This window comes from Amphiprion ocellaris, chromosome 12, assembly GCF_022539595.1.
Source record: "Amphiprion ocellaris isolate individual 3 ecotype Okinawa chromosome 12, ASM2253959v1, whole genome shotgun sequence".
NCBI lineage: Eukaryota > Metazoa > Chordata > Actinopteri > Pomacentridae > Amphiprion > Amphiprion ocellaris.
Window position 1 is genome coordinate 15,690,404 of NC_072777.1, and position 24,916 is coordinate 15,715,319.

At 38.5% G+C, this 24,916-nt stretch overlaps 1 protein-coding gene and 1 long non-coding RNA gene across 2 annotated transcripts; one reads left to right on the forward strand and one right to left on the reverse strand.

Moving 5' to 3' along the window:
* The first annotated feature begins 13,782 nt into the window (after window positions 1-13,782).
* Window positions 13,783-14,535, forward strand: LOC129350149 (uncharacterized). Its single transcript, XR_008603432.1, has 3 exons — window positions 13,783-14,119; window positions 14,205-14,316; window positions 14,400-14,535. It is a non-coding gene; the product is annotated as an uncharacterized LOC129350149 (long non-coding RNA).
* A 191-nt stretch (window positions 14,536-14,726) lies between these two features.
* Window positions 14,727-21,083, reverse strand: LOC129350148 (uncharacterized). The gene is made up of 3 exons (XM_055015723.1): window positions 15,607-21,083; window positions 15,302-15,494; window positions 14,727-15,191 (listed from the first exon to the last, which is right to left on the reverse strand). Exon 1 carries the CDS (start codon window positions 20,898-20,900, stop codon window positions 19,965-19,967), a length of 936 nt encoding a protein of 311 aa, XP_054871698.1. The 5' UTR covers window positions 20,901-21,083; the 3' UTR covers window positions 14,727-15,191; window positions 15,302-15,494; window positions 15,607-19,964.
* Between the last annotated feature and the right edge of the window lie 3,833 nt (window positions 21,084-24,916).

Sequence of the window (24,916 nt, forward strand, 5' to 3'; positions counted from 1 at the left end):
TCCATTGTGTTTGGGACCCATCATGGAAAGCATGAAGTTGGGCAGTGGTGACTTCAATTACAACTCTTTTGATGATGGGTATTAAAGATGTGGATGGTGGAGAATCTCCTCTTACACTTTGCACCTGTACTCATAGCATTTGTTTTTAGCACTATTTGTTTTCCTGGCACATGCACAGTTAATGGTGCTTTCAGTGCATACAGTCCAAGAGGCCACAAATTTTGAGCAACATGCTGACATCTACAGAGCGGTCTATATGGATTCTCGTGGACTTGAGCAGATCACACGAATCACAAAGTTTACAGACATGCAAACACAAATAGTATTAACTGACCCTTAATTACTCCACCAAGGAACGGTGGAGTTATGTGATGATTGGCATATGTTTGTCTGTCTTTTTGTCTATCTGTCTGTCCGTTTGTGTGTCTGTTAGCAACATTACTCAAAAACCGACAAACAGATTTGGATGAAATTTCCAGGGAAGGTCAGAAATGACACAAGGACCAACTGATTAGACTTTGGCAGTGATGCAGCTTATAGTCTGGATCCTCGGATTTGTTAAAGATTTCTGTATCATTGCGAGATAGCGGCACTGCAACTATGACAACAAATGAACACTACGTCAGCTGCCTGCTGACGATCACGTGATTGTGATCCTACTACAAATCGACCACTTCGGACTTGTCAGGACTTATCCGTTGGAAGTGATACAAGGAACAATTGATTAAATTGTGGGGGTGTTTCTGAGTCCCATCAATTCCAGCCACCTGCTACATATTTAGATCACATGATTCGGTATCTGTACATAACATACACACGCATAACACACGCCTGCGCTCAGAGCAAGGTCATTTTGTTTGTGGGTAAATTTATATTAAATGGCCACATTCTATGGTGCCATGATTTCTTCCACAAATGTTTTCAAGATTTCATGCATCGGAAATGATACGACTAAGTAGCCTTAGCAGAGTACTACACTCTCTGAGTGCTTTTCTTATTAGCATTGTCTTAATTCAAGTGCTTGAGTATAACTGTCGCTGCTTTATATGTAAATGTGTACAACTCCAGCTTTATTTGCCAATGTGCAGAAATGGCCATTTCAGACTAATTCATATAATAAAAATGGATAAAAAATAACTGATGTCTACATGTGTACATCAGTTTATTGTTGCTGGCGAATGTGGAGCTAATTTTGCACATTTTATGAGGTACATTGTGTGGCTTCTGAATATTTCTGCAAAGATCAAATCTTAACCTTAAACTGAAACTAATTATTTGTTGGGTAGTCTGAATTGCAACAGAGCAGAAGTGCAAAGTATATTAACACGGCAAGGTTCAAATAAAGTTCAAGTACTGCAAACTGTACTAACAAACAATCTGCCGCCACCACTGCCAAAGCAACAATAATAACAACCATAAGTTCCCGTCATGCATCCTGTGGCTTAAACTGGTTCCAGTGAATAGACAATTCAGCTTGGATGGTGGTTTCTGCTGAAAATAAAATGCCATTTGCACAAACTGTAAAAGAAATAGAGCTGCTGTACAGTTTGTCACACAAGAAGAAAACATGTATTTATTTATAAAAGCATGCGTCACATATGGTGAGAGTCAGGCTGGAAATGCAAATAAAATAGGAAAGGTAAGACAAAGTATTGATCTGTGAGCAGAACACAGTTGAGCTACAGAGTCAGAGGAAGTGAGGAGAACAAATGAGCATCAACACAATATATTTCCACCCTCAGCCCCCTCCAACTATAAATTAGTCTTAAAAACAAATGAGCATCAGTTCTGGCCCAGAAACTCTCATTTAACTAAAACTCACCATAATTGGCTTCTCCCTCATGTTCTCTTTCATTGCCTATTTCTCATTCCTCAGATTTCTCCCCACCACCAACTTTACTGCATTTTATAAACATGCCTGTTCTTCCAAACTTTGTGAGGGCTGCCAACTGGAAATCTTGGCTATTATACATCAAGATACTTTAGCAAACATACACAGCTGTTATCCAAAGTAAAAGACAAAAACACTAGAAACAGAATGTTCAAAGATGCTTCATAGCAAAAACAAAAAAAGAAAAAAAAAAAACAAACCAAAACACCTGTATACCCCATTGGACATATAGTAAACAGAAGTGCATAATGAAATCAGAAGAAGAGGAATTTAGTTGTCTTTAGAACACAATATGCAGACGCACACAGACCTCTGCTGAAGTGTTCCCTCTTGGTTCCTGGTCAAAGTGATTTAATTTTGCACATTTACAAAATAGGTGGAACTGGAAGCTTTGGGATTTAGTGACTTCTTGCAAGTCGTGCACTGGTTACAGGTGGATATGACCACTTTTGTTTGTGGAAAAATAGTAGGGAAATGGTTTACAGCAAACTTGGGTTTTGTATAATGTATCCATCCATCCATCTATCCATTATCTATACTGCTTAGTCCTCAATTTTGTTGCGGGGGGAGCTGGTGTCTATCCTAGCTGACTTAGGGCGAAGGTAGGGGACACCATGGACAGGTCACATATACATACTCGTATTCACACCTATGGACAATTTAGAGTCACCAATTAACCTCAGCATGTTTTTGGACTGTGGGAGGAAGCCGGAATATCTGGAGAAAACCCACACATGCACATGGAGAAAATGCAAACTCCATGCAGAAAGATCCTGGGAAGACGGAGACACAAGCCGGGGATCTTCTAGCTGCAAGGCCAAAGTGCTAACCACCGAACCACTTGTATAATTTATGCTTTAGCTATTCTAAATCCAATTCAGCTTATCAGTTGCCGTTCTTGCATAATACTGTGTAAAACATTACTTACCACTGATAGGTCTCTGCTTCTGGTCTTCTGCAATCATTTGAGGTCTACTTCAACTACTTTATAGTGGCTGGAGTTCGATCCTGTCCTTGAAAATTGCTTATAGCAGAATTTGCAAAAAAAAAAAAAAAAGGTTAATAAAAGATTGTTATGAGACAATTGCACAATTTGAGCTGTTCACCAGCGAATTAAGCAACTCAGTTACAGCTGACTAGGCTAACAGAATAACACTAGATTCACAGACCAATGCATTAAGAGATAGAAGAGCATGTACTAATGTTGTATATTAGTTATATATGGTTGGCATCTGCAGTATACTCTTTATAAACTAGCACACGTGAGATTTGTTAAGAAAGCAGAGTCAAAATTTTGCTTTACGAATGATTTCTTTAGAATTTGACTGTTGGAAATAGCTCCAAGTAGGAACAGGCTCACTACGCCCAACCCTCCAGCAACCAATCTCAGTGACAACTGCCAAGAAGTTCTTTATACAAGTGAAGATGAGGCTGTCCTAAAATAAGCTGGGCAAGCAGCTTAACTCATAGCTATAGTTCAATGTCACAACAACTCCTAGTGGTCATAGAAAGTATGAAGGGCACAAAGGAGCAAGCCACAAAGTCTGTATCTCGGAAGAGGTAAGGGTGGATAGATGGGTCAAAGCATTGGACTTTAATTGTTTCCTGTTTCAGAACAATCGTCTGCTTTTTATTTAACCATGAACCCAAACTGTTTCTCAAGCTTATGTTGTTTTAAATCCAAAATCTGACCAAAGAGATGTTAAAAAAAAAAAAAAAAAAGTCTGTTTTATGCACCAATGGATGGAATGCTGTATTCAGTGGGAACAAACAGTTCATGTAGCCATTGGTAAATTGTGTGTGTGTGTGTGTGTGTGTGTGTGTGTGTGTGTGTGTGTGTGTGTGTGTGTGTGTGTGTGTGTGTGTGTGTGTGTGTGTGAGTATATTATATCAAATCTAGTCACTGATATATTGTTACATGTATATGAATTGTTCTTTGTATATTGTTATTCAGCAGCACCAAAGGTGTGTATTTGCCATCTTGAGGCACAGCTTGTGCTTACTGCTTGACTTGTATGAAATGGCTAAGAGTTCATGACTAAATATTTCCTGATGAGAAGTTCACTCTTATGGATCGTGCATTCATTGAATCATCTGAGTTCTTTTTGTGGGTATTCCCAAAAGACTTAAAGGCAGCAGGAGTCCATCCTCCCCACCTTTAACGCCCTCCCTTCCTTTTTCACTCCATTGCTTCCAATACAGGGAAGATAAATCAAGTGCCATGAGTCCATTGATGTGAGGGGAAATTGATGGGCCATTTGTTGACAAAACTCATTTTCCCACTTCTAGGTAATAAAGTACACTGTGTTGTTTTTTTTCCTTCTTCTTTTTCTGGCTGTAGCTGGAGGTTTGCCACCCCATCCACCTTCCTTTCTGTGTCACTCGTTTGTCTTGACAAATGAGTGTGTTTGGTAGCAGACGGTTGTAGTGGCTGGACTAGTGCACACACATATCCACACATTTATACTCAGTCTGGCCTTGTCTGCTAGAGGCACCTGCTGTAGCTGGTGAACAGGTGCACTCCGCTAATAATTTCAGCAGGAGCACTGAATCTGGTTTTATTTTGCTATCTCCACTCTCTCTCTATCTCTCTTGCATTTGCTTTCCTCTGTTTATTGCTTACCAGGGACATCAGTTCCCCAAACTCTGAGCCAAAAATATGCATAAAATCTTTAACTCCAACATTTCCAAAATCAACAGTGATGCATAGAATGAACAGAGATTAAGCTGTAAGTGAGCTGTAATTGATACCCATGTTGATTAGAGCAAACATTTGCATCCATCAATGTTAGCCCATTACTACAGCATGTAGAAGGCACACATAGAAAGCGTTGTCCTGCTCCTCCTGCCTTATTCTCTTTCTTTATCCATACATATCTGTTCTCACCTAGAGGGACGGTTTGACTGAATGTGTCGACAGTTTGCTGGTTACGTCTCATTGATCACTGTTGAAATGAAAAGTCTCAGGAGGGAAAAGTTTCGGGCTGTTGGATGTCTCTGTTTACGCTGCAATTCAATTGCTAAGAAGCTCCATGGCAGAAATCCAGTTTAAATGCAGTGGGATATGTTGAATCCTGTGAGGACCATAAACCAATGAAATGAAAAATTTTAAGTGTAAAAATTACGAAGTATCAGTACCGAAAAGAGGACAGAAGTGACACATATAAATTGTCAGAATGAAATTTTAGCGGCTTTAATGTTTCAAAATCTTTAAATGTGTCATAAAAATTGTAATCCAATCAGTGATGACGAATTATGCGTGGCGGCCGTTTTCTTCGGATTGTGTTGTTAAGGGAATCATTTAACATATTGGGCATACACGGAATGGCTTTAAAGCCAGGAATTAGCTGAGAGGACGGATAACACACACATACCATACGCTAAGTATAAAGCATGAAGGGGAGACATCTAATATATTCAGTACCTTCAAAGATCACAGATGACCACAATGTACACTACTGTTCAAAAGTTTGGGGTCACTTAGAAATGTCCTTATTTTTGAAAGAAAAGCAATTTTTTCAATGAAGATAACATTAAATTAATCAGAAATACAGTCTAGACATTGTTCAAGTGGTAAATGACTATTCTAGCTGGAAATTGCTGATTGTTAATGGAATATCTGCACAGGGGTACAGAGGAACATTTCCATCAACCATCACTCCTGTGTTCTAATGGTACATTGTGTTAGCTAATGGTGTTGAAAGACTAACTGATGATTATAAAGCTATTGTGCAATTATGTTAGCACATGAATAAAAGTGTGAGTTTTCATGGAAACCATAAAATTGCTTGGGTGACCCCAAACTTCAGAACGATAGTGTTTTTTTTTCATGAAACTGGGAAGTTAAAAAGTAACAATTCTGACATTGATTGAAGATTGCGTAGTGTAGCTATTTATTGCACCAAGTGCAATGACACAGAAATCCTTAACAAATCCTTGGATCCAGACTTTAAGCCACATCACTACCAAAATCTAATCACTTGGTCCTTGTGTCATTTCTGACCTTCCCTGAAATGTTCATCCAAATCCGTTAGTCCATCTTTGAGTAATGTTCCTATCAGAGAGACAGACAAAAGTACACTGATGGTCAAAAAACTCTGCCGTTCCTTGGCAGAGTAATTATTTCTAATTATAAATAATCTTCAACATGGAGACAGGATTGATAAGGATCTAAGGACAAACTGGTGAGCTGTCAGAGTAATTTATAATCTACTGTTAAATCATTAGTTACATAGTACTTAGATTGTCATAACACATGGATTGAATTAATTTTGAAGAAATCATAAATATTCTAGGCTATGTATTTGGTCAGTTTGATAAGCTGCTATTAGTGTAGATTTAGTGTTTTGTTTATTTTTTGCATTATTATGGGGTTCTAAATCACAGATGCACTTTCCAATCTCAGGTGAATCACAAAAATTGGGTGTGCAGCAAAGCTCCCTTCGTCACTGTGGTTGGTATTCAATTCAGTTTTATTTATGTAGCACCAGTTAACATGTCATCTCATAGCACTAAACATAGTAAGGCAAAGACCATGCAAATTTTAAACAAAGAACCCAACAATTCAAAATTTCCTTTGGATTCCCTATGAGCAAGCAGTCAGCAATGGTAGGAAGAGGTATAGTATGAACGTGTTTTTATGCTATATGGTGAATTAAACTTAGCATTGCGTGGCTCTAGCTCCATCTGCCTTACAGGGGTGGAAGGTGAAAAGGAGGTGAAAAATTATAATAATTTTGATCGCTTTAAGAGAAGCAAGTTCTTGACCTGCTTTCTCGACATTTATTTACCTAATTATACTATCTCCTCCACAGTTAATTCATTTCTAAACTCTCACTCTTGGAGTGAGTTGAAATTCAGTGTTTTACTCAACAACTCTGCAATAGGGTTTGACTGCTGCAGGAGCTGAAACTTCACTTTCTAAACTCACTCCTCCACCTACACGTTCTGCATCTCGACTGGAAAAAGGCAGCAAATAAATATATGTCTGAAAGCAGATATTTGTCAGGTGCCATGTTTCACATTTTGTAGCTCTACAGTTGGTTACCTACAGGCTGTACAGGGCCAGGAGTAATTTTATAAGCAAGCGCAGACTCAGGGAAAATTTAATAAATGTGATGTGGTGTTTGGTTGCTCTCAAGTGACAGTTTCACTTCTATTGTAAAAGGTGTGCATGAACAGGCAATCTTACACAGGCGGCAAGATGTGTGGATATATGCATGCAATTTTACACACACACAAAGCAAGATGTGTGGACGTATGAGCTTGACACACATTTATTGTTCAAATGAAAACATATGTATAAGCACAGAATGAAGCATGTGAGCTGTAAAGCTGACTGAGGTGTTGTAAATGCTCGTCTGCCAGGTCTCTGCAGAACACCAGGAAAATCAAAGAAGTCTGCAACGTGACTGTTATGTAATAATGTATGTTGTTCATAACGCCAATGTTTAGGGAAGGCCCTTCCTCAGAATGCCAAAATCCCTGTAAAGTTTTGTTACCTATTATGTTGTGGTTGTTTGAATCAGATTGTAAGTGTTGATTATGTTAGCTTCAAGCCCTGCTAGCTAACATTTCATTGCCAGGAGAGTCCCTGCATTGCTATAGGCTTCATTACAGATGTTATAAGGGACTTATCACATAAAGAATCCTGTATAGAAATTCCTGAGAATATTGTTAACACTTGTCCTGCCCCTTCCCCCGAAAGGGTCAGTCATCTGCTGTTATGGCAGGTGCAAAAGGCTCAGAAGCAGGAAATGAAAAAGCAGACAGATTAAATGTTTTAATAATGCTTTATTTATAACAAAATTAAACAACAACCATGAACCGGAACTCATGCCCCGGAAACGGAAAAACGAACTGACTATCAAAGGCAACGGAGCAAGAAACCCACTAAAGGTACGGAGGAATAACTACACGCATATTAAAACTACAGTTAACCCACGTATGGTAACACCAAGGCAGGATAACAACTCAAAATATGAAAAACAAAGCCTAGACTACAGTATCCCCTGAACTAAAACCCCAGACTAATGACTATTTTCTGCTAAGCATAAAACACAAAACAGAAGTCTAACATGGAACGCTAATTGTAGAATTCGATGTATTAAACTATTGCACCACAAATAGTCTGGTGATACTAGGGCTTGAAGACTTAGCTGACGAGGCAGGGAAACAGTCTTTTCAGGCCCGGCTTCATCCAGCACTCTCACTCCAGATGTGCAACGCGGGGTTGATAAGTTGGCGTCTGTGAGTTGGGTGGAGGTAGGTGTCCTGTGAGGTGTAATCGTCCTAGGTGAGGGCTGTTGTTCCCAGGGTGAAGCTGGCGATAGGTGGATCTCTTCTGGGGGAAACAGAATCCTTGGCGGAACGGAGAACCGGCAGACGAAGGAACCCTAGGCAGCACAGCAGGCAGGAGTCAGCGCTCTAGACACAGAAAACAGGGTTACTGATGGCTCTAGGCAGATGGCAAAGACAGTTCTACTCCCAGTACTGACTGGAGATTAGACGACAGTCCAGCTTCGAACGACAGGTGAAGTCTGCTTTCATGGAGACGCCAGAAAGGCCAATCAGGCGGCTCCCACCTGCACCTCATCTGCTGATTGCAACACGCCACACCTGCCGCCAGCTTCACACCACACACACCTAGAAGAGAGAGAGAGCAGGGCCGGAGGAGGACAGAGCACTGCCACAGCCCACAGCCTTAAGCTGTGGCTGTCACATCTGCTTTCTAACGGCCAAACAGGAAAACATCTATCCAATTGTGTTGTTGCACTAACTTACGCACATGTTCTGTTGCTTGTTTGTAAAAGAAATATAACCTGTGGGAGAAAACATTTATTAGCTTTATCAGAATTGACTGATACTTCTGTTAATGTAGTTTTCATGTCCTGTGACCACTGAAAGTAGTCATCGCTCTCTCCCAATAAATTTAAATAGAAGTGCTGTGCGATGTGTTAGTTGGACTGTTGTTGGCATAACCCTGTTAATAATATTAGTCGTATGCAGAAATTTGATGGTAGCTCGCTCCACAAATATTATGGCAGTGTCCAAGTTCAGAGACTGCATCCTTCAAATGACGTGATCCACAAAGCCTGCCCCTTTGAGGGATGCAAATATGGAACTGAGCATTGTTACAGAGGACTTCCTCTTAGTGTTACCACCTCTTCCTGTCCTTGTTAGATTATTTTAGTAATGTATATTTTTTAATAGCTTTTCAGGTCCCTTGGGGTTTTAAATTTAAACTATTCGACTGAGTTGAAAATAGGAAAGGTAGGATACATTTCAATGCATTTGCAAAAGCCTGAATTCGGACAGCCTTCGTCGTGCAGCTGTTATGCATTCAGTCTTCAAATGCAGCCCCTGAACTGACACACACAGCTATGTTAGCTGATGTTGAACTGTTGGTTTACCGCCACTAATGTTAGTGGCTTTATGTCCCATTAGCTGACCCATTAGCTGACATTTCTTGGCCAGTTCTGTTAGCTCATATTAGTTGAATAAAAAGCACTCTACCTTCCTACCTTGTTAGTTGAAGATTTAGCCATGCTACTACTATAAGTTGGGCTGCACAGTGGCGTAGTGGTTAGCACTTTCGCCTTGCAGCAAGAAGGTCCCTGGTTCGCGTCCCGGCTTTCCCGGGATCTTTCTGCATGGAGTTTGCATGTTCTCCCTGTGCATGCGTGGGTTCTCTCCGGGTACTCCGGCTTCCTCCCACAGTCCAAAAATATGCTGAGGTTAACTGATTATTCTAAATTGCCCGTAGGTGTGAATGTGTGAGTGCTTGTTCGTCTTTGTATGTGGCCTTGCGACAGACTGGCGACCTGTCTAGGGTGTCCCCTGCCTTCGCCCGAGTCAGCTGGGATAGGCTCCAGCCCCCCCCCGCGACCCTAGTGAGGATTAAGCGGTGTATAGATAATGGATGGATGGATGGACTACTATAAGTTTTGGTAACCAGCTCAACAAGAACCATGTTAGCTTTGTGCCTTGTTAGCTGAAGAATGACTGTTGCTTGCTTAGCCTTGCTAATGGTATTAGCTTTAAGCCCTGTCTTCTAGTAAATTCACTTTTTTCTGTGTTATAACTTAGCATAAAAAAGTGACATTGTTACCCTAACCCTCGTGACAGAAGTGGAGAGGCACACAACCGTGTCTCATCTCATAGAACTCTTGAGTCAAGCGATTGAGAACAGGGTTTCAACCGGTAGAAAAACTAAACACATTGAGGGTTAGAGCAGCGGACATTGAGAGACTGGAAAAAATGATGGAAACGGTTAGAACCCACTCTTTTTCTCCATCTTAGGGTGAGATTGTACGCTGTACCATGTCTGTCAGTGATCCTGATTTGTCAGATACCTTTAAAGACATTTTAAAAGAATTGTAAATTTTGTATCAAGAAATGTTTTTTTTCTGTTCTGTTGTTTTTTTTTTTTTAAAGTATTACTTTAGGTTTATATATATTTATTGTTGATTTTCGTTATGTTGCCATTTCCTTTTCTTTTCTCTTTTTTTTCTTCTTCCCTTTTTTTAAACACATCTTATTAACCATGTATATTTCACCTCATATTACACCTACAGACATATATTCTCAAGTGCCGTACATTTACATATCTATATAAGCAATATACAGTTACAGTTCTTACATGTATTGACATATTTATATATTCACATGCATCTCAACCCCTGCGCCCTTCTACACACACACACATATACATATAAATACTCACACGAACACATACATAGGCGTACCGACATATACATACCCATCTTCACCCTTTTCTAATTATATATATTTGCAGACATGTATAGAAATACATGTGGATCTTCAGGTGCGCACCCACCCATATGCGCACATGTCCATCCACATGTACCTTCACATTTTGGCAACTTTATTTTATATATATTTCTCTATTCTTTTTACCTCTTTTTTTCTTTTCACCCGTTTGTGCCCTAAATAATGTTTAAACTTTATACTTCTAATGATGTTGTTTTCAGCTTAAATACCAAAAATGAAAATTCTATATATATATATTAAAAACAAAACAAAACAAAACAAAGCAAAAAACAAAAAAAAAAAGGAAAGAAAAAAAAACAACATGCTAGTATTTAGGGAAAACATACAAATATATACTTGAATAAATGATAGGATAGGTGAAACAAATATTTTTAGGTAGGTTCTACTTCAACATGTATTTTCTCTTATGACCGGTGCCCATATAGATTCAAATTTTTTTGTTTGAAACCTTAGTCTTGCCGTCACTCTTTCCATTTCCATCACATTTATTACTCTTTCCCACCACTGATCTGGACAAGGGGGTTGTGGCTTAAGCCATGAGGTGGTTATCATTTTCTTTGCTATTGTACATTATATTAATATAATTTTGATATTTTATGTTGTCAGTTGAGGTTTAATACCCAACATACATAGTTTTAGATCTAATAATAATTTTTCATCACAAATATTTTCAATTTTACTTTGAACCTTTTCCCAGTAATCTTTTATTATGGGGCAGTGCCAGAATATATGTGCGTAATTTCCCCTTTGATCACATCCTCTCCAACATTTATAAGAGTTTCCATGATATTTTGATTTATCTGTTGGAACAATAAAATATTGCATTTTAGTTTTCCATTCGAACTCTCGCCATATAGCACTGCTCAATATCATATGACCCATTTTAAATGATTCTTCCCATTGTTCCTGTGTTATACTAATATCGTTTTGTCTTTCCCACTTTTCTTTAATATCTATATTATTATCTTCAGATTCTGCTTGTAAAGCTTTATAAATGTTTGAAATATGTTTTGTATTCCTTATATTTTTCATTAATAATTCTTCCAGATAATTTGTTTTTTACACAAATAATTCCAATATTCATGTTTATACAGATAGTTTCTAATTTGTAGAAATCTATAAAAATCTTGTGCAGATAGACTGAATTCTCTTTTTAATTGTTCGAAAGATTTCATATGTTCCCCCTCAAAAAGTTGTCCAAGATATATCAAACCTTTTTCTTTCCATTTAGTAAATCCTCCTTCCATTGATGGTTTAAAATCTGGATTTTGATCTATTTTGGTGGCTCTACAAATTGAATTTGACATTCTTAATTTTCTTTTTACAGTAGACCAAACCTTTAATGTTCCTTTAACCCATTCATTTTTAATTTTTAAATCTTTAAATATTTTCTTTGTCACAAATGGCAACGATTCCAGTAAAATCTTGGGACAAGAGTATTGTTCCATCTCCCTCCATCCAGTCTCCTGTTCATTATCAATCCATATCTTTAGGACTCTTAATTGTGCTGCCCAATAGTATTTTTTAATATCTGGTAGGTTTAATCCACCTTTTTCTTTAGAACTCTGTAGTAACTTGTATCGTATTCTAGGCTTTTGATTTTTCCAGATAAATTTTGAAATAATTTTATCTATCTTTGTAAACACAATGTTTGGGAGCAGGATGGGAAGCGATTGAAACAAAAATAAAAGTCTTGGTAAGACGTTCATTCTTATTACCTCAATTCGTGCCATTAATGTCAAAGGAAGTAAACCCCATCTTGTTAAATCATTACTTATCTCATTCATTATTTTATCGTAGTTGGCCTTTTGTAAATGTGATAGGTTCTTAGTGATCATAATGCCCAAATATCGAAACCCTTCTTCTGTCCATTTGAATTTCATTTCATTTTTTACTTTTACCGAGCATTCTCCTGAAATAACCATAGCGACTGACTTTGTTTCATTATTCAAATACCCTGATATTTCCCCATATTCTTTCAGAACAGTATTCACAGTAGGGAGAGTAGTTTCTGGATTGCTTATGTACATGAGAATATCATCCGCAAATAGTGAGATTTTTGATTCCATACCACCTTCATCTCTAATTCCCTTAATTTTTTGATTTTGTCTGATATATTCCGCTAAGGGTTCAATACTTAGTGCAAATAAAAGTGGGCTTAAACAATCGCCTTGTCTTACTCCTCTCTTCAAAGAAAAAAAGAAGTCGGAACAGCATCCGTTAACTCTTATTTTTGATTTTAGATTTTTATAAACAAGTTTAACCCATTTTACAAATTTTGGGTGGAATCCAAACACTGTCAAAACATAGTAAAGATACTGCCATTTTACACAATCGAAGGCTTTGTGTGCGTCTAGACTTAAAAGTAAATTTGTATCTGAGCTTGCTTTTGCATGTGCTATAAGGTTTAATGTCCTTCTGATATTATTAGCAGCTTGTCTTCCAGGGGTCCATTTCACGAAGCAGGTTTAGTGAAAATTCTGAGTTTGTTAGCCCTGAAATGAGGGAAACTCAGAGTTTTCCGTTTCACAAAGGGAGGTAACTCAAACCCGAGACAGAGGGGTAACTCTATCCTGTTTCACAAAGAGGGGTAACTTAAACTCTCGGTCAGTTACCGTAGTAACAGACTCTCTGACTCTAACCTGGTCGGGATCAGGTTTTTCTCAGTAAACCTCGAGTTTCTCTCTGTCTCCGCCCTCTTTCAGTCACACGCCATTTCATTTCCTCATTCATTCAGGCAGCTGGCGAGTTTTGGCGAAGTCTAGTTCTGCCGTCTGCCAAAATGGCATGTCCGTTTATTAACGATCCAGTAGATGAAGGAGCAGCATTACTGCGCTGAGAATTAAATATTCGTCGGGAGATTGTTTTCAGACCACGCATAGATGTTTTGGCATTTCCGGACAGTTATCTTTTTAAACGGTACCGTTTCACATCACAATCCATAACCTACATCCACAACCTAATCCGTCCTTACATTTACAACTTTACCAACGGCAGTCATGCTCTCATATCCCAGCAGATGTTCTGTGTTGCGCTGCGGTTCTTTGCAAATGGGAGTTTTTTATATAATGTCGGAGATGCAGATCACCTCAGTAAGACAACTGTATGCAGGACGGTCAGAAAAGTGTGTCTGGCACTGAAACGACTTTTACCATCTTTGTCGTTTTCCCTGGACACAAACCTGTCAGAGCCATCAAGGAGGAGTTCCACAGGATTGCAGGTGAATGATGTAGAGATCTGTTAAATTAATTTTAAATCATATCCAGTTAATGACATTGTGTTGCAACCTCAGACTGGGATTAGTAAATTTAATTTCTTTTAGGATTTCCCAGTGTGATTGGCTGCATTGATGGCACACACATTCCCATCACAGCTCCCTCACATAATGAAGCTGATTATGTGAACAGGAAGTCCATTCACAGCATAAATGTGCAGGTAGGTTAGAGGTAGATTGACTACGGTTTCAAAATGTTAAAGACTGCATCATAGTTCAACATCAGTCGTTCTCTGCACTGTCAAGATCATATGTGATGCTGCACACATCATTTCCAATGTGGAGGCCAAGTGGTCTGGGTCTGTTCATGACTGGAGGATTTATCATGAGTCTAACCTGAGCAACAGACTGCAGCGTGGTCAGCATCCTAAAGATTTTCACAATATAATTCACTTGTCTCCCTCCTTTAATATACTCTAATGTATCCACTATACATTACAGGAGAGTTTGATGGCCTTCTGCTGGGTGACAGGGGTTACCATGCCAACCCAGTCTGATGACCTCATACCCTGACCCTGAACCAGGCCCCCAACAGAACTTCAACCAGGTTCACTGCAAGACGAGAGCCCGGGTGGAGATGACCATAGACCTGCTGAAAACCTGTTTCCAGTGTCTACATCACCTCAGGGTGACCCCTGAGAGGCCTGTGATATTATTGTGGCATGTGTTGTTCTTCATAATATTACCACTATTAGAGGAGAGCAACACTCTGCCCTACAAACTGAAGACCCAGATGATGACCTCATCCACCTGCCAGCTATCCAGGACAACAGAGCAGTCAGAGACACCATATGCAATAATCACTTTGGAGTTTAAGTCACCATCATCACCACCACAGCAGTGAAATAAACACATGACATACATTTCATTTGGTCTTCTTTATTTCCTACAAATAAAAGAGCTAGTTTAGTTAATGTTCCAGTAGTTAACATAACTCACCTGTGACCTGTACCCACCTCTAACTTGTGCTCCAGTATTTCAATTTCCAGATCTACCTTCTTAATCTGGCGGTCCAAGTACTGCATTTCTTTATCTGTTTTTTGTATTTTTCTCAGCAAGTGGATTTTGTATATTTGTTTTACTGGTAACTGGGAATACATAAAGGACATTAAATTATACAGTTGCACATGAATTCCACAGACTGAACCTCTGGTGTTCACTGAACATCCATCTCACTGTGTCAATCTGTGCAGTGGAAGTTGAGGAACCATCCTGCTGCTGTCCAGCCATGCTCTGTTAAAAAGGATGAGAATGTGCAATACTTCAGTGTAGGCTAAATGCCAGTCTATATTCCACCAGAATGTTCAGAAATGTGAATGGGAAGAGAACTATCACTAACATACCACTGTATGCCTTTCTGGATCCCCTTCTGTAAAGGCAGCAGACACAGTTTCATCCTCTTCATCCTAGATGAGTGATATGTTTCAGTGGACTTAAACTACCATTTGGCAAAATCTTTGGAGTATTGCCTACTTACAGTTACAAGGTCTGTTGTGGTGTGAAGGGGCTCCACCAGGCAGATAGCACCATCAGAATCTGTTGGGCCAAAAGAAAAAAGACCCGAAAGAGAAATAAATATTTGTATGAATATGCTTGAAAACATTCCATATATACATATACATGGGCTACACACACACACACACATTACATTTTATAAAAGCACTTGTGTCTTGGGATGTGGTCTCAGAGGATGAGCTCCCTCCAGGGATTCCCTCAGCCACTGGCCTTCCCAAATTCTGGCTTAGGACCAGCTCCTCTGCCTCCATTAGAGGTGGTGCTGCTGGGCCACCACCTGTTTTACGGGCATCTCCTTTCTTTCTGTTGGCTGAGTAGAAGTCTGTGTTAGTTTAAATAGGCTTAATTATTTAACAGAACATGATATGGATGCAGACATTTAGGCTGTGTGTGGGATAAAACCACTGCACAGACAAACAGCCACCTAATATTTAGGCTACTTTACAATGTAAAACATGATCAAAATGAGGTAGCTCCATGAGATTATGCCGACTTCTTACCTGTTTGAACAATGTTTTTATATTCCATCTTCAGCTGCTGCCACGTGCGCTTCACCCCCGCGGGATTGCACCTAAATGAAATAACTTAATAGTCTTCCCCTGTAATATTATTGTGATTTAAACTTACACATTGACCCGGGCAGCAATGTTCTCCCACACCGTCTCCCTCTCTTTTGCAGCTGCAGGTGCTGCACTTCTTTCTAAAAACGTGTTCAAACTCGCTATATAAGCGCATTAAGATTTCCAATTCAAGCGGTGTAGTCCTCCGCTTCCCCGTTGCCATGGTGACTCGTCGAATCGGCACTCCATTGATACTGGCTTTTCAGAGTTGTGGTGCACACACTTAACTCCGGGTGAAACTACTCTGAGTTGATTTAACCAACTCAAATCAGCCGTTGTGAAACCGAAAACTCAGAGTTTTCTATTTCAGAGTAGATCAACTCAGAGTTCAGGGTTGAACTCAGAGTTTGTTGAACCTGCTTCGTGAAACGGACCCCAGGTATAAAACCTGTTTGATCTGGTTTAATCAATGATGAAATACACTTCTGTACTCTACTTGCCATAATACTTGTAAGTATCTTTAAGTCATTACACAGTAGACTAACCGGACGGTAGTTTTCGCACATGGCAGGATCTTTACCCTCTTTATGCAGTATAGAGATGACAGCCTCAGACCATGAAGTTGGAGTGTTTCCGGATTCTAATACATAATTATACACCTTTTTTAATGTTGGTGCAATTTCTTCCTTCAGACATTTGTAAAATTCCCCCGGTATTCCATCAGTTCCCGGACTTTTATTATTCTTTAGATTTGTTATTGTGTCTATAATTTCCTTCAAACTAATTTGGTCTGTCATCTCCCTTGCTTGTTCAGGTGGCAGTGTTGGTAGGTTAAACCTGCTCATAAAGTCTTTTAATTTTCTATCAAAAGTATCTTGCTCTTTGTCATTATATAATTCTTTATAATAATCTGCAAAAGTGTTAGCAATATCAATTGGTTTTCTTTTAATCTCTTTAGTTACCGGATGTTTTATTTTTGTTATTACATGTTCCGACTGCTTCTTTCTAAGTTGAAAGGCTAATAACTTATTTGCTTTATCCCCCTTTTCATAATATGTTTGTTTTATAAATCTTAGAGCATTTTCTGCTTTGAATGTCATCATTTGGTCTAATTTATCTCTTTTAGCTTTTAACTCTGACAAAATTGATTTTTTTAAATGTTTTTGCATGTTCAAACTCTAATCGTTTTATTTCCCTTTCCAGTTGTTTTTGCTCGTGCTCTTTTTTTTTAATCCTTGAAGTAATCTCCATGCATTTCCCTCTTATTACCGCTTTCCCACATTCCCATAAAGTAGTTAAATTTACCTCACCATTATCATTGTTTTCCATATATTTAGTAAATTCTTCTTTTAATTCCTTAACTACTGCATTGTCAGCTAAAATTGACACATTAAGTCTCCAATATTTGAAGGAAAAGGAATTTTGATCCAGTTCTATTGTAGTGTAAATAGGTGCATGATCACTCAGAGTTATTGGCTCGATTCCACTGTTTATTACTTTATGTGCATCTTGTCGGGACATAAAAATAAAATCTATTCTTGAATAACTATTATGAGCGTTTGAATGAAATGTAAATTCTTTCTCTGCTTGATTACTCATCCTGCATGTATCTATCAAACCAATATCCTTTATTATATTGTTTAGTATTCTAGATCTTTTTGATATTGATCCTTTTTCTGAAGGTAGTCTGTCCAGTTTACCATTTTGTATTGTATTAAAATCGCCTCCAATTACCAAAATTCCCTTTCCTTCTTGAATAACTAAATTTGCCACAGTTTCAAAAAATAAACCATTCTCCTCATTTGGTGCATGTATGTTTAACAATGAAATACATTTCCCATTAATCTGGCCCACTATCATCACATATCGTCCCTTTGAATCTTGTATAATTTTTTCTGTCACTAAAGTTACTCCTTTCTTTACCAATATTGCTACCCCCCTTCTTTTTCCGTATGATGAATAATATACTTATTTTACCCAATCTCTTTGCAATTTTATATGCTCTTCATCCCCCAAATGCGTCTCTTGTATTAGTGCTATGGAGCAGTTTAATCTTTTTAACTGTGTGAGAATCTTCTTTCTTTTAATTGGCTTGTTCAAACCATGGACATTATAAGAAAATATTTTTAACCTATCCATCTTCTTTTGTACAAAGCACTGACAGTATATCCTATTCTACATTTATCCCCATCACAAAGTAAAATATGTTTTTCCATATCCACAAATCACAAATATAAAATTAACTTACTACTTAAAAAACAAAAACAAAAAAGTACAGACGCTCCCCAACTTACGAACGAGATACGTTCCGAACGATCGTTCGTAAGGTGAATTCGTTCGTAAGTTGCTTCAGTGCTATATTTTGTATGGAATGTATGTTTAAGGCTTATATAAGTATGTTTAAGGTTTATATAAGTATGTTTAAGGCTTGTATAAGTAACCTGTATTGGTTTGTACTGAAAAATAAACATTTAATAAAATAATATGCTCTATAAAGATATGTACATGTACAACTGGAGAGAATACTACATATGTTAGAGAGAGAGAGCGGCGGCTTCAGCTTGAAGCTCCCGTCAGCATTCGCCCCAAGCATTAAGGTTAAGCGGTCTTTAGCCGCTTTATATCCGGGCATCGTCTTCTCCTCACGGCTAATGTAGGTCTTCTCTGGCATTTTCTTCCAAAAAAGACCCGTTTCGTCGACATTGAAGACCTGCTTAGCCGAATAGCCACCCTCCTCGATGATCTCCTTCAACACTTGGGGGAATCGCTCGGCAGCCTCTTTGTCCGCAGATGCTGCCTCTCCGGACACGGCCACATGGTGGAAATTAGCCCTCTTCTTGAAATGGGAAAACCACCCGTGGCTGGCAGAAAACGTTTCTTCGGCAGCGCTTTCCCCAGCCTTAGCCTTGACATCCTCAAAGATAGATTTGGCCTTCTCCTGAATGAGCATAAGGCTCAGAGGAATACGCCGCTGCTGCTGATCCTCGAGCCAAATGGTGAGAAGTTTCTCCATCTCTTCTAAGATTTTCCCTCTTTTCTTGCTAATGATCGTCGATTGCATCGGCACTGCACCTTTCACGTGTTCCATTATGCGATCTTTCTGTTTATAAATGGTACCGATGGTCGAACGATTCATGGTGTATGCACGTGCAACGCTCACCATTTTCTCACCCGCATCAAGCTTCTTTATTATTGCCACTTTCATTTCAAATGAAATGGCTTGCCTCTTCTTTACACTTCCACTCTCACTAGAAGCCTTTCGCTTTTCACCAACCATATTGAATAATGGATGCACGAGATATTTAACAATAAAAATGTCAAAGTTCTTAGCGCGCTGGAGATACGTTTACACACTCAGGCACTGCGACGAACTGGGCAGAGGAAGCCGGATTCGGGGTGGATGCTGGGCGAGCTCTCACAGCGCCTCACGTCGGTATTAGCGGCGGAAAGAAGCACTACTCGGAAAAAGGCGCGCAATACAAAATCTAACTTACAGCATCTCTGTCCGAACATTTTTCGACATACCCGCAAAAATGTTCGTATGTACCGTTGTTCGTAACTCGAATGTTCGTAAGTAGGGGAGCGTCTGTAAATACAAAAATAAAATAAAAGTGTCTGCTTTTAGTTCCCTTTATTAACTTCCAAAGAAAAAATTCTCTAATAAACAGAGGATTGCACGAAGTGCACTTGCAACTTTTACTTAGTTATAGTTGCCTAGTACTCAATTAGAGCAGCAATAATTAGACTCTGCAACCAACTTTTCGTATACCTTAGCCATAAATCATAGAAATATCTATATGGCTCTATACTTTACACATATGTACCCCATATGGTCAACTTAAAGTTACCTCGTCTTGGTGGGAGAAAGGTCACATTAGGCTTGTATGCCGACACACAGGACCTACTGTTGGTAGTTCATTCCGCATTTGGGCTATTTATGGCCCTTCACAGTCTTCCAGCTCAGGCTCAGTTCTTCCTTTAACTTTTCTGTCTCGTCGTCTTCTTCTATAATAATGTCCAGCTCTCTTAACCTTTCTGTTGCGTCCTTAAGTCGTGCAAATGTCTTTGTCCCATTCCCGTTGTCTCCCAGGATCTTCAGTTGGGCTGGGTATCTCATCTGCGCTTTCATGCCTCTCTGTCTCAGTTGCTTGACGACATCACGTACCCGTATCCTTTGCTTTTGAGTTTCCGCCGTATAATCCAGATTGAAATAGATTTCTTGCCCGTTGTATATGGTCTTCTGTTTCCACGCCATTTGGATGACGCTTTCTTTCACTCGATAGTTCCAAAAGCGCACAATAATTGCTCTCGGTGCAACCATGGGTCTTGAGCTGGACCTCCTCTGCGCCACACTGCCCACGCGGTGCGCTCTCTCGATGTCCGCATCCAGCACATTTTGTAGTTTTAGTTTGGTGGAAATCAGATCCTTTACAAACCCCACCACATCGTCCTTTTCTGATCCCTCGGGCACACCGTGTATCCTGATGTTTTTGCGCCTCGCTCGTGCCTCCAGGTCATTACACTTAACCATCAGTTTGTCCTGGTTTTGGAGAAGAGAAATCACAACTCTCTCTAATTGTGTGGTTCGGTCCTCTGTTTGTCCCACACGGTCCTCTACCTCCGAAATTCTTGTTTCAACCACAGACAATCGTGTTATGACCTCGCCAATACTTTTCTCCACACGTGCCAGTCCCTGCTTATTTTCAGTTGTGGCTTGTTTGTGTTCTTGCCAGAGGGAGCGTATTTCTCCCAACAAGTCGAACTCATGTCGCGGCAGCGACTGACTTTCCACCGTCAACTGCGGCTCTTCACTGGCTTCTTTCATCTTCGAACACTTTTTCTTTCTCCCACCTTGACGCGTTTTCATCGATTTAACTTTCTTCGTAGTATCTTGTTACATTTAAAGAGCCTTTTGGTTGGTTTTGTAGAGTCTCTTTGTCTCCTACCACATGTCACTGCCGGAAACAGGAAGTCTCCAAAGTATTACTTTAGTACTTGTTTTCTAAAAAATAAAAAAAATGTTGTTAGTACTTGTTTTCTAAAATAAATCAATAGATTAAAAAAATGTTTTGCACTGAATAGTTTTTAGTAACTTTTTTCTAAAAAAAAATAAAATAACAGTTTTGTGCAGAATAGTTTTTACTGCTTGTTTTCTAAAAAAATGTTTTTATTAAATTTTCTTTTTAAATGTTCTTGTGTAGAATTTTTTTATAAAATGTTTTCTATAAAAAAGTTGTTTTTTTTTTACAAAATGTTGTTTTCTAAAAAAATGTTTTTATGTAGAATATGTTTTTTTCATTTTGTTTGATTAGGTTTTACTGCTTGTTGTTTTCAAAAATTATAAAATATTTTTGTGTAGAATTGTTTTTATAAAATGTTGTTAGTGCTTGTTTTCTAAAAAATTTATTTTAAAACAAGTAAATAAAATGTTTTTAGCACTTTTTAAAAAAAATGTTTTGCACTGAATAGTTTTTATTACGTTTTCTTAAAAAATGTTTTTAGTACTTGTTTTATTTTTTAAAAAGTAAATAAATAAAATGTATGGTGCAGAAAAGTTTTTAGTACTTGTTTTCAGGAATGGTAACTCTATGAATGTGTTGTTGCCCAATTGCAGGCTGGACTGTCAAGGTAAACTTAACATTTTCCTCCTCTGTTGTTTCAGCTTAATTTATTTGATGGAGAGACACAGCAGGTAAAAATGTAGATGTTGTGTTGACAAATTTACAGGCCTAATCACAGGAGGTAAAGTGAAAAAACTCTATTGCCTGTTTTTGGTCAGCACCCAAACCCTTGAGAGTTAATTTGAATCTCTGTGACAATGTGGCATACATTGTTGAACTTTTCTTTTCAGTTCTTGTTTGAAAGTGCATTTTATGTTATGGTTGATTATCTTCTGATTCCTCTCCTCACAAGTTCCTCCCTATGGCATCTCCTATGCTGTCACCCTTAAAATGTTTAGATGGAAAGAGACAATCAGACCTCAAAGCTCTGCAGATACAAAAACATGAAGAAACCCAACCTTCCCCTATTTTTACTTTCTTTATTTTTTTTTATGTGAGTGTTCGGTGTATGTTGTGTAGTGTGACTCCAATGAGTTGTCCTCCCTCCCCATGTGTAAACTGGCCTGCTGAATCCTGCTCTGCCCAAACAATCCCTGCTGTGAACTCATCACAGGTTCTGTTCAGTGGTGGCTCGCCCTTCTTTCTTTGCCTTTTCTCACTAGAAGTTAGTAGCTCTCCAGAAATTAGAATTTGTTTTTATTCAAGTGAAATTGTTAAAGGGCACAGTGGTGTTTACTTGGACATGATGTCAGGAGTGCACATGTCCAGACTGTGAATGTAAATTGTACATAAATTGTACACTGAGTGTGTAATGTAGCACCGGGTGCGTTCGTCTCCTCCATGGGCTGTGTGATTGTGTAAAAATGATCAGTCGTGGCTTTTTCTGAAAGATCAGTGGGAGACATTTGATACTTTTCATGCTGCTCATCTTTATGTGCATTACCAGTTTTGTTGTACGCTGAATGTTGTACAATACATACAGCTTCATGTTTAAAGAAAATCTTTAAAGGAAAATCTTTTGCATTTTTGATTCAAAAGGCATGTCATATTTACTTTTTAAATGTATTACAAATATCTGTATTTTTGGTTTACGGCCTTGTCACTGAATCGTTAAACTTAGCATGCAGAGAATACAGCTTGCTTTGTGGGAAAAGTCCTGCATTTAATTTTAATCATGACATTTTTTCTGCTGAAAAACAACAGTCGTGGTAGAACCAGTGTTAAGCCATTTTACTTGCAAGCATTGCTATTTGTGCCGAAGATATATTTAAAATGTTTAAGACATCCTTTGTTGTGTCAGGCTGTATGCTATTGTAAAGTGTATAGACAGTTACACTGAATTTTGGAAACAAAGTTTTAAAATTAAAAACGTCTTGCATGCTCGTTTGTTTTTTATTCTTCTTTTCTGTCTGACATGATGCTGAAGATGTGGGACTAATCAGAGAACAGAGGAATGGCACAGTAAAATTACACTGAAATGTTAGGAGTGTACTAGGAATAGATTCACCTCAGTAATTGTAGTAGTATTTAAAGCAGACGTACAAACGCAGTACTTATTCTCTCTGTTGGAGCTGTGTAATGTTAATTCATTGTATTTTGTAATTTGCCTAATAACAATAATTGTCACAATAGGCATAATTTTACTTTATATCCCTTTTACATATGTTTGTGAAAGAGTAGCTTGTTATTTTTTTTTTGTCCTATAGCCCACAACTGATAACGGTTACGTTTTCTAAAATGAGATTTTGCGTTGGATCAATTGCATTTGACGGCTCTCTGTAGGCTTTTAAAGGAAGAAAACATAAGCTTTAGAAACTTTATATTTAAATCACCCCTGAATTTATAACTTAGAGTATTTTCTCCATTCACCCTTCTAAAAATGAAGGAGCAGCAAATGTATTAATATGTAGAAAACCATTAAACATAATGTGCCATAATATATTTACCTCTATTGATGATAGAGTTGTGTTGGCCCATACTTCAGAGTCAGTTGCTGAGTGATAACTTACTGTAAGCCTCAGGTTAAACTTTTCACCTATTTTAGGTAAATCCCTTTACAAGATACAGCAATGACAAAAATTCTCTTCAGATGGTCCCATCTTTCTTTACTTTACAAATTGTGTGGGTGTTTTTTTTGTTAGTTTTTTTTTTAGTTTTATTCCTACTTGCTGCAGAAATGTAGAGCAGGGGTCCGTTTCACGAAGCAGGTTCAACAAACTCTGAGTTTAACCCTGAACTCTGTGTTGATCTACTCTGAGATAGAAAACTCTGAGTTTTTGGTTTCACAACGGCTGATTTGAGTTGGTTAAATCAACTCGGAGTAGTTTCACACGGAGTTAAGCGCGTGCACCACAACTCTGAAAAGCCAGTATCAATGGAGCGCCGATTCGACGAGTCACCATGGCAACGGGGAAGCGGAGGACTACACCGTTTGAATTGGAAATCTTAATGCGCTTATATAGCGAGTTTGAACACGTTTTTAGAAAGAAGTGCAACACCTGCAGCTGCAAAAGAGAGGGAGACGGTGTGGGAGAACATTGCTGCCCGGGTCAATGCGTAAGTTTAAATCACAATAATATTACAGGAAAACTGTTTGAATAGTAGCCTATTAAGTTATTTCATTTAGGTGCAATCCCGCGGGGGAGAAGCGCATGTGGCAGGAGCTTAAGATGGAATGTAAAAACATTTTTAAAACAGGTAAGAAGTCGTCATAATCTCATGGAGTTACCTCATTTTGATCATGTTTTACAATGTAAAGTAGCCTAAATATTAAGTGGCTGTTTGACTGTGCAGTGGTTTTATCCCACACAGAGCCTAAATGTCTGCATCCATATCATGTTCTGTTAAATAATTAAGCCTATTTAAACTAACACAGACTTCTACTCAGCTAACTATATATATATATATACACACACACACACACACACACACACACACACACACACACACACATATACATACATACATATATAGATATATAGATAAATATAGATATATAGATATATATACATATACACACACACACACACACACACACACACACACACACACACACACACACACACACACACACACACACAGAGCCTTGATGGCTCTGACAGGTTTATGTCCAGGGAAAACCACAAAGATGGTAAAAGTCGTTTCAGATCCAGACACACTTTTCTGACCGTCCTGCATACAGTTGTCTTACTGAAGTGCTCTGCATCTCCTACATTATATAAAAAACTTCCATTTGCAAAGAACCGCAGCGCAACACACAACATCTGCTGGGATGTGAGAGCATGACTGTGGATGGTAAAGTTGTAAATGTAAGGACGGATGA